This window comes from Octopus bimaculoides, chromosome 4 (assembly GCF_046866305.1).
Source record: "Octopus bimaculoides isolate indiv1 chromosome 4, ASM4686630v1, whole genome shotgun sequence".
NCBI lineage: Eukaryota > Metazoa > Mollusca > Cephalopoda > Octopoda > Octopodidae > Octopus > Octopus bimaculoides.
In genome coordinates, this window is record NC_142931.1 from 120,188,579 (window position 1) to 120,205,134 (window position 16,556).

A 16,556-nucleotide genomic window follows, 5' to 3' on the forward strand; every position below is an offset into this window, starting at 1 on the left:
AATAAATATGGACACTAATTTGTCCCTTAGCATTAAAGTTTGTTATTCTATTCTTTTTCCATATTTACAACACTGGCCAATCCACTTTTGTCATTGGTCCTTATCTGAAGCAAATCTTTATTAACCTGAGAAAGGCATGTTTTTCTTCAACATAATAAGGCTCTGTAGGTTGAACATGATTCAAAAGTGTGAAATTGGGGGGGGGGGGGTGAATACATTGACCCCCCCCCCCCCCTCCAATACTCTTATTTTATTGACCCTGAAAGGATGAAAGACAAAGTCAACCTTGGCAGAATTTGAATGCAAAACATAAAGCAGTCAGAAAGAAATACAGCTAACGATTTGGTCTAGAATTATTATCAAGGGAAATCATGAAAAGAATTGACAAAACTGGCAACATGGCCACACTCCAACAACTAAAACAAATAATAGAGAAAAAAAATTAAAGACATCCCAAGAGCCACAGAAATACATTAAGCTAATCCTAATTATGTAACAAAGTGCAGAGCATTGCAATCAACATTGACAAAAGATCTGGTACTTATTTCCCTACAACTCAGTGAACTAATTAATATACAATAAATTGGGAATTTTTAGAGACACAATGAAACATCAAACAGTGGACAAGAACTATGACTCATAAACTGGTAGTACAGTTCCTCTTGCATTCAGATCTGTAGCTTTTAAGTAATAATTATATAGCGACATAATCAACCATACTGCACATCAGATTACAGCAGTGTTAGGTAAAGTGAATTCGCAATGCAGATTTAATTTTCTGTTGAGCCATTTCCCTTCAGCTACCATTACACCTGTAATTTTTAGATGTGATCAATAGTGTGAAAAGGTATGAGCTGTGTCAAGCTGACTTACCTTTGACACGCTATATGAAGATAATGACTTTGGTGATGACTCATAGAATAGTTAGGAATTCAAAGACACTTTCATCTAAACTAGTCATAATTAAATTATAAATAATTACATATATTGTAATTTTATTAGGCTATTTTCATATTTATATGACTAAACAGAGATATATAAGAAACCTTTAAAAGTGAGTGTGTGTATTTGTATGTGTGAGTGTGTATCATGTGTGTGTGTGTGTGTGTGTGTGTGTGTGTGTGTGTGTGTGTATATATATATATATATATATATATATATATATATAATCATAAATATACAGGGATTAGCAGTAGCCTGCTACTGCTAATCCCTGTATATTTATGATTATAAATGGTTTTACCGATAAAGGTTTTTTCATACTGAGCTACCCGGCAAAATTGTTAATTATTAATTTTATTACTAATTGATGATTCCCTGCCCTATATATCTATATCTATATATATATATATATATATATATATATATATATATATGAGGTTATCAGAGTTTTCATATGTGGAAGGTGCACAGGATCCATAAAAACCTTAGAGACTTATGAAATTGATTCTCTCAAATGTGCTGGTGGCTCATTAGAGGTATTAAATAATTTCTGCTTCTTGGGGAACCAAATTAGTAGTGGGAGAGGATGCACAGAGACTGTGATAAGAATAGGGTGGGGGAAATTCAGAGAGCTGTTACCTCTGTTGAGCACAAAAGGTTTCTCTCTCTGAGTGAAAGGAAAATTGTATGATGCATGTATACGGGCAATAATTCTACATGGTAGTGAGATGTGGGCTCTGAATGCAGAGGACTTGTGAAGGTTAGAAAGGAATGGGGCAACTATGCTTCGCTGGATGTGTAATGTAAGTGTACATGTTTGACAGTGCTAGTGTTCTGAGAGAGAAGTTAGTCATAAGAGGAATTAGTCGCTGTGTGCAAGAGAGAAGACTGCACTGGTTTGGTCATGTGATGCAGATGGATGCCAACAGCTCCATAAAGAAGTGCCAATCTCTCAGAGTGGATGGAACACATGGAAATGGGAGACCCAGGAAGACATGGCATGAAGTATTGAAGAACGACCTCAGGATGCTGAACCTTTCAGGTGAAATGACAAAAGACTGAGATGCCTGGTGCATTGCCATACTCAGGGAGACCTGTACTCCGCAACAGGAGTGTTAAGACTGATCCTTCTGGCGATGTAAAGCACTCATGGTGGTGCCATATAAAAGCACCGGTGCGGTAGCACATAAAAGCACCCATGCAGCGACGCGTAAAAGCGTCTGTGTGGGACCACATGAAAGCACCTGTGCAGTGCCATATAAAAGTGCCCCCTGTGGTACCATGTAAAAGCACCCAGCACACTCTGTAAAATGGTTGGCATTAGAAGGGCATCCAGCTGTAGAAACCGTGTCAAATCAGACTGGAGTTTTAATTGCACCTCATTAATAATTTGAAGCAGTGAAAATGTATATAAATCTGGTAAATGGCCGTAGTTTCTGTGTTGTTTTGCAGAACCTCATATCTTTTACACACTATACACATATAACTGTTGCCATCATTCTGTGAAAATTTTGTTTAATTCCAATAAGTAGGTTTTAAATAAAATTTTAAAATGTTACATCATTAATAATTTGAAATGCAGTATATATATATATATATATATATATATATATATATATATATACTGAGAATTAACATTGCTTATATATATATATATATATATATATCATTCTCATCATCATTTAGCACCTGCTTTCCATGTTGGCATGGGTTGGGCAGTCTGATAGGAGCTGGCAAGCCAGAGGACTGCTTTGGAATTGTTTCTATGGCTGGATGTCCTTCCTAACTCCCACCACTTTACAGAGTGGTTTTCATGAGGCACCAGCACCAACGACATCACAAAGTATCTTGCAAAACAAGATCCTCTTCAAATGAGGGGTAGTAATACTAAGGGAGGTGGTTTTGTACCAAGTGAGGAGACATTAGATCAGTGCATTTCAACTGGGGTCCACATGGCCCTTGGGAGCCCATATAAAATTTTGTTGTTAAAATTTATGTGGAATAAATTGGTTATACTTCTGCAATATGCAAAATATTTTTTCCAAGTTTAAAGATATCAAATGATTTTGAGGATCCATCCGAATGAAACAGGAATCAAGGGAGTACATAGGAAACAATGGTTGAGAAACACTGAGTTTAGAGTATGATAGATGGACAGGAACAGGTGTCTTACAGTAGAGGAGATGCATGGCTACCATCATCATCATCATCATCATCGTTTAACGTCCGCTTTCCATGCTAGCATGGGTTGGACGATTTGACTGAGGACTGGTGAAACCGGATGGCAACACCAGGCTCCAGTCTGATTTGGCAGAGTTTCTACAGCTGGATGCCCTTCCTAACGCCAACCACTCAGAGAGTGTAGTGGGTGCTTTTACGTGTCACCCGCACGAAAACGGCCACGCTCGAAATGGTGTCTTTTATGTGCCACCCGCACAAGCCAGTCCAGGGGCACTGGCAACGATCTCGCTCGAAAATCCTACAGGAGCCAGTCAGGCGGTACTGGCAACGGCCACGCTCAAAATGGTGCATCTCATGTGCCACCCGCACAAGAACCAGTCCAGGGGCACTGGCAACGATCTTACTTGGCTTGCCGGGTCTTCTCACGCACAGCCCATTTCCAAAGGTCTCGGTCCGTAGTCATCGCCTCGGTGAGGCCCAATGTACGAAGGTCTTGCCTCACCACCTCAGCCCAGGTCTTCCTGGGCCTACCTCTTCCACGGGTTCCCTCAACTGTTAGGGTGTGGCACTTTTTCACGCAGCTATCCTCATCCATTCTCACCACATGTCCATACCAGCGCAATCGTCTCTCTTGCACGCCACAACTGATGCTTCTAATGTTCAGCTTTTCTCTCAAGATACTTACACTCTGACGGGTATTCACATTGACATTACACATCCAACGGAGCATACTGGCTTCATTCCTTGCGAGCTTACGTATGTCCTCAGCAGTTACAGCCCATGTTTCACTGCCATGTAGCATGGTTGTTCGTACGCATGCGTTGGAAAAAGAGTGTGGAGAAAGAGGGAGAGGAGATGTGTTAGGGCATATCCTTAAGTTTCAGGGACAGGTATACAAGTGAAGTGATATTGAGGGTGGGATTGGGTCGGCAAGTTCATGAAAGTGCAAAAGAAGAGTGAGAGATAGAGAGGAGAGGAATGCAGAGTGTAATGAACACAGGTGGAGAGACAGAGAGAGTAATGGTGTTTAAAATGAGTTGTGGAAGAGAGATTTGTTAGGTTCAGATTTTGTGCAGGGTTGTAGACATAAGTAATTATGTTTATAACCTAGAAGTAACCATCTAGGAGTGATCAGTTTCACTGATTTCAAGAAAAATGGGACCCAAACTCTCAGAGTTGAATTTAGCCAAAAAGCTATTGAAACACTTGTCAATTATACAGTGTTCCTACCTATGGTGCCGAGTTGCTTGTATCCTGTTATACCTATTTACATCTCTACACAACAGACTGGTCCAGACACAATGCAATATCAGAGACAACATGCAAATTGCTGGCCTCTTGGTTAGTTGTATGGAAAAAGCCATGTAGTGTTGTTATTAGTTTAAAAAGAAATAATGAGGGCAAAATATATAAATTGATACAAACTCATTCTTGCATAATAAAACGCAGCAATAAATACAGCCATTTGGTTCCATTGCAAGCAGCAAAGGGAAACGAAATTTGGACCTCATTTTTACAAATGTTGTGTCATAACTAAACATATTAAATATGAAAGAAAAATACAAGAAAGTTATATAAACTTACCATTTTTCAAAAACTTCTTGTTAAAAGGACAAAATCTGAATAATGGACAGATCGGAGTTATAGAACAGACAACAATGGTGATGACAATTACGAAGAATAAAATCATTCCAGCGATTATATCAAGTTTTGTCCAGATATCAAGTTCAATTATGTAACTTGGGGAAATTGTTTGTGTTGACATTTTCAAGTTACTTAATTCTGTTGTATTAGTGTCAACCTGTAAAAATATCAAAAAAAAATTTTAATTTAAGTAAATTATCATATAGTAGTAGTGGTGGTGGTGGTGGTAGGGGCGTCGTCGATGGTGGTGGCTGAAACTGCCTCTGGCTCTGTAGTACAAATGTCTTGTTTTTTCATAAGTTTTGAATTAAAATCTTCCATCAAGCCTTAGTCACAATTTATGTTCCCAACATCAGCTTAATGATAACTAAGTTACTCTACTAAATTCTTCGTTATATTTAAAATTAATTGAAAGAAGCACAAATAAATATGGTAACAAAAGGATTAATTCATTTGATCTCAGTTGTGATAGACAGTGTATTGAAATGTCATTAACAACCTTGTCTTTGGCACCTTTACTTGGACAGTCCAGGGCTATATAGAGATGTTGTCCCTTAACATCTTAGCATTTAAACTAGTCATATCTGGCCCAAATATTCTACCTGTTTTAGTTTCAAACTGCTCAGATATGGCCTCTTACACCTATCATACAATGTCATTCTAAAAATAAGCAATCACATTATTGAAATCTTGAAGCCATGAGATAATGCATGATTATTTCAAAACTATGTGAATAAATAAGCATTATGCTTGACAGAGTAATCTGAATGCTAATGGATTAACTGGTCAGTGGCCATATGTGGCCATGATAAATAACTGCAAGAATTTATACCACTCAACCCTGGCTACAGAATTTGATAATGGCAGTTCTCTCAACAACAGCTACTGTCGTTATTGACAACTCTCATGAACTGCTTCACTTAGTGCAAATATCTCTTTTCTTTTGTTCATTATAATGACAATATATTTTTGTTAACGGATAACACTGTGCAACATGATTTTTGTCCTTGGGTAGCAGCTGTTATTTTCGTATTTGTTTACTCATAGAAAGTATGAAAAACGGCTAATATTTCCTTCAAATTTTGCTTTTGTTACGTTTATTCTAACCCCAAAGAATCCCTTTCAGCACATGACTATGACGCTTCCACCCCACCACTGCTCCTGTTTATGATCAGAGATGCACATATTCTCAGCCACTAAGGGACATACTCAAGTGGTTATAGTCAAGAAAATAACAGGCAATTTGAGGCATTGAACAGAATATTTGCTAAAACAATATTTCTGCTTCAGTAACTCAGTGCTGAATCTGTCTGAAATATAATGGAAAATAGATCGGTTTCAAAACATTGATGTGCAAGTCACAAAAGCAAAGTTGGAAGGGAATAGTAGTCTTTTCATTTGATTTCTATATAGAAGCAAATAGGAAATAACACTTACTGACCAATGACAAAATATTGTTACACAGTTGTAATAACTATTTTGTATCTGGAACTTCATACAGACTTTTATTCTCCCACCTTTCAACCAAACCAAAATATTCTACTGTTACATACTTCATTTTGACTAAGTCATGGACAGCCAGAAACAATATGGTTGACTGTTACTTCACAGATTCCACATACTTTGTAGATATTTTTCATAGTTTCATACCTACACAGGTGTGGTTGTGTGGCTAAGAAGCTTGCTTCCCAACCAGGTGGCTCTGAGTTCAGTTCCACTGTGTGACACTTTGGACAAGTGTCTTCTACTATAGCCCTAGGCTGACCAAAGCCTTGTGAGAGGATTTAATAGATGGAAACTGAAAGAAGACCATTGTGTAATGTATATGTATGTATATGTGCACATGTATATATGTATGTGTGGAGGCATAATGGCCCAGTGGTTAGGGCAGTCGACTTGCGGTCGGGGGATCGCAGTTTCAATTCCCAGACCGAAAACACCTAAAACTCCATGAGGCTCCGGCAGGGGGTAGTGGCGACCCCTGTCGTACTCTTTCGCCCCCAACTTTCTCTCACTCTTTCTTCCTGTTTCTTGAGTAAAGCTGCGATGGACTGCCGTCCCGTCCAGCTGGGGGGAACAGATACGCCATAGAAACCGGAAAACCAGGCCCATGAGCTTGGCTAGGCTTTAAAAAGGGCACATAAATGAATAAAAATATATGTATGTATATAAGTGTGTGTGAGTGTGTTTACGTATACCCCTGTCTTGATGTCTTATGATGGTTGTAAGCTAGCATTGATATGATGTTCATTTCCAGTCTTCCATGAGCATTATGTGAGGCCATATTGAAATAAAAACCTTGTTTGGAAACAGGCGATGTGTCTGGCAACAAGGCATTTGTTGACAGGAAGAGTATCTGGTTGTAGAAAACCTTCCACAACAAATCCCATCTGATCCAAATGAACATGCTAAAACAACAATAATGATGGTGGTGCTGGTGGTGGCAGAGGCGGTGACAGCAGTGACATGGTGGGGGTGCTGGTGGTGGTGATGCTGATGATGAGAACAATGAAGACGCTGCTGCTGCTACTGCTGCTGCTGATAAAGATGATGATGGTCTTGCCGGTGGTAGTGGTGGTAGTGATGATGACGATAATGATAATGCTTATGATGATGGTAATGAGGAGGAGGAGGAGGAGGAGGAGGAGGGGATGATGATGATGATGATGATGAGGAGGAGGAGGAGGAGGAGGATCTTTTTTTTTACACCCTGCTGCTTCCTTAATTTCTGTTGAAAAGATTTCGGTCTTTTGCCTTGATTAATTCTTCAGTTTTAGCTTAGCTTTGACTCCTGCACTTCTCAGCCAGTGTAGAATCTTCCTTTCTTTCTTCCTTTCTTTCTTTCTTTCTTTCTTTCGTATCTGTTCACTATAAACCACTTCTCCTTGTCATATGGTCTTCTCAAATATTCATGTTTTGCAGAGGCTTTTCTTGTCAATGTCTTAGCAAAAGCATAACAGTTTGAAGTTCCATTTTTAATTTAGCATTTTTTTTTTAATTTTAAAATATTTCTTTAATTATTCTCATCATCTTCTACACAGCTTTCCATTACATTAAATTCTGTTTATAGTTGCAAGCTTTTCGAAAGATGGAAGGCAAATCTTTATTTTTGCTTGTTAATGTTTTCTAATTTTTTTGTATTAGTTTCTTTCTGTCATTTTTACCTGAAGATAATACATGTTTATAGTTTGACAATGTTATTTTAACCACAAAAGAGATTATAGTAGTAATAGTAGTAGTAGTAGTAGTAGTAGTAGTAGTAGTAGTAGTAGTAGTAGTAGTAGTAGTAGTAGCAGCAGCAGCAGTAGCAGCAGCAGCAACAGCAGTAGTTTGTGGGGGTGGGGTGGCGGCAGTAGAGGAGGAGGAGGAGGTTTGTGGTGGTGGGGGTGGCGGCAGTAGAGGAGGAGGAGGAGGTTTGTGGTGGTGGTGGTGGTGGCGGCGGCGGCGGTGGTGGTGGTGGTAGTGGTGATGGTGGTGGTGGTGGTGGTGGTAGTGGTGGTGTTGGTGGTGTTGGTGCTGTTATAGAAATATTATTATTATTATTATTATTATTATTATTATTATTATTACTATTAATAATATTAGTAGTAGTAGTAGTAGTAGTATATTAAAAGAAATCATCATCATCATCATCACATCATTATCATCATCATCATTGTCATCATTGTCATTATCACTGCCATTATGATGCCTTCCAGCATTTTTGTGTGAATTTATGCTACACCACCAGATGCACCTCTGTTTTCTTGATTTATGAGCAACTTTCTTGTCATTTAGCAATGTAGTGGAGTTGTGTTTGTCTGTTACATCTGTTTTTATGTTGTTGTTTTTTGTGGTTGTTTACTATATGGGTTTCCTTTGGTCTGGTGGAAGACACTGTGCCCATCACCAGTGGGACTGATGAAATCATCAAAGTTAATCATCATCAAAGTTAATCATCATCATCATCATCATCATCATCATCATCATTGTTGTCATCATTGTTTAACATCTGTATTCCAGGCTGGCATAGGTTGGATGATTCAACAAGATCTGACTTGCCTAAGGACTATGTTGGTCTCCATTATCTGCTTTGGCAAGATTTCCAAGGCTGGATCCCCTTTTTAATGCCAACTACTTTACAGAGTGTACAGGGGGTATTTTTCATGATGCTCACCAACATTAGTGAGGTCACTAAGTAACATGTAAGGCAAGCTCTCCAGACAGCAAGTGGGTACAGTATTGAGGGTGGTGGAATTATGCCATGCTAGAGAGGTGTCTCTTAACCCTTTAGTGTTCACATTATTCTGCCAAAATTGATGCTTTTTTATCCACATTGCTTTGAACTAATCATGCATTATCTTGTAGCTATGAGATTTTGATAAGGTAGCTACTAATTTTTAAAACGATATTGTAGGGTTGGTGTGAGAGACCAGATCTGGTCAGTTCTAACATAAAACAGGCAGGATACTTTTGGCCGGATATGGCCGGTTTAAATGCTAAAGGGTTAAATAGTTGCAAGTTGATGGCTGAAAGGGGAAAACATGAGCAAAGAGAAAATTCCAGAGGATCAACAACCTGGGGGGACAATCATCATTCATTATTATTTAACATCTATCTTTCATGCTGGCATGGGTTGGATGGCTTAACAGGAGCTAGAAAACCAAAGGACTGCACCGAGCTCCATTGTCTGTTTTGGCATGGTTTTCATGACTGGACACCCTTCCTAATGTCAACCACTTTACAGTGCTGATTGGCTGCTTTTCATGTGGCATCAGCACTGGTGAGGTCTGTTTTGAAATGTTTTTTAAGGTTAGGTGCCCTTCCTAATGCCCCAACCATTTTACAGAGTGGGTTGGGTGCTTTTTACATGATACCAGCATGGACTGGATATATTGGTTAGAGCAGGGCTTTGGGAATAGACTCAAGGTAGATAAAGAATGGAAGAGAGATAAGTAAGTCAGAATTGTTTGAGTAGAAGTGGCATCAATGAACAAGTCAACAATATGGAGCAGAAGCCACAGTAGTAGTGGTAAAACAAACAGGAGGAGAAGACAGTATGTCTGTGCAGTGGTGTAGCTAGAGTGTGTGCTAACCAGGGAAGCTCTTGATTTTGCCATCCCAAGTCCTCCTGATCCCCAAACCTATAAGGTTTATACAGCAAACCAAAAAGAGTCATGCCTCATAAAAGCTTTACCCACTGTTCCCGAATCCAAGCTACACTACTGCATCTGTGGTCCAAGGGCTGGAAAGTGTTGGTGAGTGACTTCATACCAATTAGTTGAGAACCCATTTAGGGAATTTTGGTTAGCTTTTGTCTATGAGTGTGTGTGTTAATGTTTCATCCATTTGTTGTGTAGGGCATGTACAAAATGTGTGTTGCATTACTGGCAGAATCTTTAGGGTGTTGGACAAAATACAGTGTGGTATTTGTTTCATTTTTTCACATTTGACATTCAAATCCTGCTAAAGTCAATTATGTCTTTCATCCTTCTGGAATCAATATAAGAATGTGCCAGTCAATGTACCCTATCTACAGTCAATGCACCCTATTTGATGGCATAAATAACACCTAGGAATATTAGCTGCATCCCAATTTCCACGGTACATATTCAGTGTAAGGGACAAAACTTTTTGTAGGAAGCTCAACTTTGCATATGAGATGTGGGGATATAATTTGAGACACTGCCTTTGCATTAAAAAAAAGCATCTTATACACCATCAAATACAGTAATTAACTAATTGACTAATTTCCTACCCACGAAAAATTTTTGGCCTTGTGCCTAAATTAGAAGCAATTAATTTGGGGAGGATGGTGGTGTCTGTGTTTTGTATGAATTGTGTGAAGTATGTTTTACTCACAGGTGGGGAGCGATGATTATGTGAAGAACGTGCAGCATGGATTACGTGGGTTGTGTTCTGTAATTAGGTGGCAATTATGTAGAATGTGAATTGCTCATGGTGTTTGAGACATGTTATAGTATCAGGTGCCTATTATGTAAGAGTATCTGTGGTGTTATTTTAATGGGTAGTGATAATGTAGATTATGTGTTGTGCAAGTTGTGTTATATTATCTAGTGATATTATTGATACTGTTATTATGTATCAGTAAAGCGGTGAACTGGTAAAATTGGTAGAGTGTCAGAAAATACTTACCAACATTGCTTCTGGTTCTTTAAGTTCTGAGTTTAAATTTTGCTGCAGTTCGTTTAGTTTATCTTTTTATTCCAGTTAAGAACTGAGGATGATGCAATCAACCAAATTCTGCCACACACATTCGCACACACACACAAAATTGCTGGCCTTGTGCCAAAATTTGAAACCATTATATATCAGGAAGTGCACTGAAAGAATGCTCACAGTGTCAGATGAAATGCTTTGTGGTATTTTTTTTTAGACTCTTTGCATTCCAGATACCATTTTTCTTAAGCACCACTTGGACAATATTATGTGAATGAAGACACTATTATTGTTGATATTGTTGTTTAACCACGTGTCAGTCTTGACTGAGCACACTTACGATTAAATGCATTCCAGACATGATTATCCCATCATTTTATATATCAGGGAATACATTTTCTCAAATATCATTTGTTATTTAAAGCGTGTTCTGAAAGAGATTTGGCTGCTATTTCTATTAAAGTGAGCAGCCAGACCCTTTCATAGCATAGTTGTATTTAATGTAAACAAGGAATACTCACAGAAAGACTGGTTGCTAACCTCAGTTTAACCCTCATCAAACAGATCTATAATCAAAGGCATTCCAGTTGTGACTATCCCATCTCTCTCCTCCAGGTACAGGGTACCCACAACCACATTGTCCTTTATGTTCATATTTTCTGAGACAGCAGGCTGTAATTTGAAGGATATTTGGTTGCTATTTCTAGCAGGGCAGATGTCTGTGAAGAGGTTCCCTCTAGGGAGAAATCGTAGTTGCAGCAGATTTGAGATGAGTTCACTGCCTAGTATCAAAAAAGTTTGGTACAAACAAGACAGTATGCCTTGCCTAAATAAAACTTTGTAATCCCAAGGTTCTGAGTTCAGTCCCACAGCATGACACCGAGGATTGACTAATATTTTAAAAGTGGAATATGGTTGACAGAAACTATGACAAAACCTACTCTCTCTCTCTCTCTCTCTCTCTCTCTCTCTCTCTCTCTCTCTCCTCTGTACATATATGTGTCTATGTACTTGGTTATATGTGTATGTGTGTAACTGCGTGTGATTTTGGTGTTTGTAAGTATGCATGGGCATGTCTGTATGTATGAATAAGTGTGTGGTGTGTCTGTGTGAGTGTCTATGTGTGTGGGCGGCTGGGGTGTTTGGGTAGGTGGGTGATTGTGTGGGTGTTTGAGTCTTGTTGATTGTGTCCGTGTTTGTGTTTAAACACTGGTTAAAACAAATCTGGCATTGTATCAATAAAAGTTTTTCTTAGTTGCTCAATAAAAACGAATCAATGAAATAAATATCAAACTACTAAACTCAGACAAGTGCTGGGATTTGTAATGATCAGCTAAAACCCTGCAATATAGTGCTCCAGCATGACCACATTCCAGTCAATAAAACCAATAAAAGAATTCTAGAATAGGCAATATTCCTAACAGTTCTATGTTAGACCCATTCTCAACAAGCCCAACACTTTTCATACCAAGCTGCCTGTGACTGATATGATACAAGCATTTTGCTTTAAAATGATCTAAATCAGCAATTCTTAACCATTTTTTATGTCTGTGGACCCCTTTGATTCCTATTTATTCTACTAGACTCCCATAGTCATTTGAAGTTTTTAAAAATCCCATTATATTTTTATATTAACAATAATAATAATAATAATAATAATGGGCTACAGCAAATATTCTGCTTAATACCACAGATTTGCTTGTCAGTTGTTTGACCTTAACCAGTTGAGCATGTCCCTTGGTGGCTGATGATATGTGCATCTCTGATCATGAGCAGAAGTAGTGGGGGAGCATCATATCATAGTGCTGAGAGAAATTTTGGGGGGTTTGGATAATTCACCTTTGGAAACATGGATGTTTCATTCAACATCCTTAAACAACCCCTATTCAGGGACCTTTTGAGCAGGGTGGGCTATCTGAAGAAAATTCTAACTGGGCCCCACCTGCAAGGTCATGCGCTGTTTATCTTGATACAAGATCACCATGCTGCGCACATATGGTTGTGATGCATGTGCCTGGTGTACCCTTATCAGACGGGTAGTCATGATGGGTATACTGGGCTTCGTATATTTTACCCCAGTGTCACTTTGATAGCATGCACTGCTCTCTCACTCAATAATAATAATAATGATAATAATGCCACTGAATCGCTATTATTAGAAGTAGGAAAGTCAGGCTTGTGTAGGATGAAAGATTGCAAAGATAAAGCACAATACAAGAAATTGAAAACAAATGAAACTGAAAATAGGTGGGGAAAGAAAAGATTGCATGGTCAATTTCATAGGGATGTTGACAGACAGAGAAAAAAGATGGCTGTGGATGACTAAAAGTGATTTAAAACCAGAAACAGAGGCCCTAATCTGTGCTGCCCAAGAGCAAGCACTAAGAACAACTGCCAGCTCACTGTGGAATATAACAAAATGGTTAAGAGATAGTTAAGTTGTTAGCTTAACTATTCAAGGTACCTTTGGTGGCATTTGGGCTCAACACCTATGATGCTATGATAAATTGTCCAATCAATAGCTTTATGTTGGAGATTTTAAAAAAAGGGATATTTTTCTCCTTAAATCATCATCAAATAGAATATTAAATTTTTTTTGTTAATTTCTCCTTTGAGTGAATGTGCATGTGTGTGTGTGTGTGTGTGTGTGTGTGTGTGTGTGTGTGTGTGTGTGTGTGTGTGTGTGTGTGTGTGTGTGTGTGTGTGTGTGTGTGTGAGAGTGTGTGTGTGTGTGTGTGTGTGTGTGTGTGTGTGTGTATGTGTGTGTGTGTGTGTGTATTTTAGATTGAATGTAGGACAACAGATGTGACATCTTTCTTATTTGTCTTCAAGAATATAATAAAGAGATAAAAAAGGAAAAAAAAAAAAAACCTTGACATTTCAAATGTTATAAACTTAAAGAAATATCGATTCCAATGACTAACAAACAACATGACACTTGGCTATCTTTCCGAAGAGATAATCACATCTGACTGTTCCGGCTGATGTTGTTGTTTAACCTCGAGTCAGCATTGATTGAATAAACCTATGATCAAAAGCACATTTCATCCTATCATGATCATCCTTGTTTTCATTTTTTTTTTTTTATTCTTTAGGATCTTAGGACAATGCTTTTTAAATGGATTTTTGTAGATAGCAACTGTAGGAAGTAAAGTTAATTGCCACATCAACATGGCTGTTCAATGCTACTACTTTTTTAACCCCAAGCAGATCTTCTACAGATCTGCTGCCTGCATCTTGTATATATTGCAAATAGGGGAATGAACCACTACCATCCTCCAGCAGACAATGGGGCCATGAGACCGACTCAGTTTCAGGCTATTTCTGCCCATCCTCAGTTATAAACACCCGGCTGCCAGAGGGATGGCCAGAGTCCACTCCACCTCACAATATAATATAAACAAAGTGATCGTCAGTCACTGATTTGCAATAAGTAAAGTAGCCAGTTGGAAAATCTCAATAACAGATGAGAGTAGTAACTATACTGACAACTAAGGTTAATTGTCACATCAACATGGTTGTTTGATGTCATTACCATTTTAACCCCAGGTGGATCTTCTACCAGCTGGTTATAGGTGCAGCCTGCACCTTGTATATATTGCAAGCAGGGGAGCGAGCCCCTACTATCCTCCAGTAGGCAATGGGATCATGAGACCGACTCAGTTTTGGGTTATTTCTGCCCATCCTCAGTCATGAACACCTGACTACTAGAGGGATGACCAGAGTCCACTCCGACTTGCAATATATATATATTGAGATTTTCCAGCTGGCTACTTTGCTTGTTGCAAATCAGTGATCAATGGTCACTTTGTTTACTATATATACACAACAGGCTTCTTTCAGTTTCTGTTTACCAAATTCACTTGCAAGGTTTGGGTCAGCCCAAGGCTATAGTAGAAGATCCTTGCTCAAGGTGCTGTGTAATGGGACTGAACCTGAAACCATGTGGTTGAGAAGCAAAGTTCTTTGCCACACGGCCATGCCTGCACCTTTAAAAAAACATTCCTTGAAGGAAATTCATAAGTTAAATATATAGAAGATGTGTATATTTTACTCCAGCATGAAATTCAAAACTTGAGACAGAATGCAATCAGTTATATTAACTCTGATACATGACTCCAGTATCTACAAATTAACACTAGGTTGATGAAAGACAAAGTTGGCTTTAACAGGATTTGAACTTAGAACACAAAGGGACATAACTAAATATCAGACATCATTAATTTCAATGTTCTACTGACTCAGCCATAATAATTTATTATATCGGTCGTTCTTTTTCATGTACTTTCCTCTTCTAAAACTGACTGGGTAGATATAAGATCTCTCAGAAGTGTGTTTATTGGGGGAACGTGATTGCAGCTTAGAGACTAAACAGTGAAGCATACGCTTCACTGGAAATCACACATACACAAACAGACACATCAGACATGTTAGGAAAAGAGAGACAGACAGACAGAGAGAAATTTTACTTCTAATCTTAGATTTTGGTTAACTTCCCATTTCTTCATGAGTCCAACATCTTGTAAACTTACTTGTGCCAATTCTTTGGAAACAAATTTTTACTTATTTCCAATGAATGAAAATATCTGTCTCTTATGTAACAGTGTATTTTAAGGTGAAGAGAGGGAGGAAGGAAGGAAGGAAGGAAGGAAGGAAGGAAGGAAGGAAGGAAGGAAGGAAGGAAAAGAAAGAAAGAAAGAAAGAAAGAAAGAAAGAAAGAAAGAAAGAGATTGAAGTGTAAGTAGGGAAATGGACAAGATGAAATAGGTAATTAAGAATGAAAAAGGAGAAGAAAAACCAAAAAGGAAGGAAAGAAGCAAAAGAAGATAAAAAGGAGAAGGAAAGAAGGAAAGAAGGAAAAATGAGAAAGAATAAAAGAGAAGATGTTATATTAACTTCTCACAATAGCACCAGACCACAAATTTATAAGAAGGAAGTGGAGATAGTTGAATTGATCCCAGTATATATCTGGTACTTGGCATATTTCCTGGTCCATAAGACACATTTATTTCTTGAATAAATCCCTACAAATCATCGTCTGACTTATTAAAAGGGTCAGTTTGCTGAGTGGAGTTTGGCAGCTGAATCTTCACTAGAACACAAGCCTTATAATATTGGTTTCAAATTTTGGCAAAAAGTCAGCAATTTCGGAGGAGTAAGTCAATTATTGACCCCAGTGCTTGATTGGTACTTATTTTGTAACCCCGAAAGGATGAAAGGGCAGAATCTGACCTCAGCAGAATTTGAACTCAGAATGTAAAGACAGATGAAATGTCGCTAAGCATTTTGCCCAATGTGCTAAGAATTCTGCCAGCTTGCTGCCTTCCAGTCTTGTAATTTTGGTTTCAATTTTTGGCACAAGGTAAGTTGTCCGTCTTTATGTTCTCAGTTCAAATTCTGCCCTTTCATCCTTTCAGGGTTGATAGAATAACTTACCAAAATTTGAAACTCAAGTAGTACTTATTTTATTGACCCCAAAAAAAACGAAAGACAAAGTAACCTCAGTAGTATTTGAACTTAGATTAGAAAGTAAAGACAGATAAAGTACAGCTAAGGCATTTTGCTTGGCAGGCTAGGCTAACAATTCTGCCAGCTCACCATCTTCCAGCCCTGAAATAAGGCTACAATTC

The 16,556-nt window shown here is 38.3% G+C and overlaps 1 protein-coding gene across 3 annotated transcripts in view; it reads right to left on the reverse strand.

Moving 5' to 3' along the window:
- The window catches only part of LOC106874852 (synaptotagmin-C), a 97,846-nt gene that overhangs the window by 30,368 nt on the left and 50,922 nt on the right, over positions 1–16,556 (reverse strand). Inside the window, exons 1-2 of one of the 3 annotated variants that reach the window (XM_089351245.1) lie at positions 11,448–11,889; positions 4,708–4,924 (exon numbers count right to left, since the gene is read on the reverse strand). In XM_089351245.1, coding sequence (XP_089207371.1) covers positions 4,708–4,924; positions 11,448–11,483 — 253 coding nt within the window. In that variant the 5' untranslated portion in view covers positions 11,484–11,889. Of the gene's footprint in view, positions 1–4,707; positions 4,925–11,447; positions 11,893–16,556 lie in introns of those variants that run through there. The other 2 variants (XM_089351247.1, XM_089351246.1) reach the window with 2 other exon arrangements.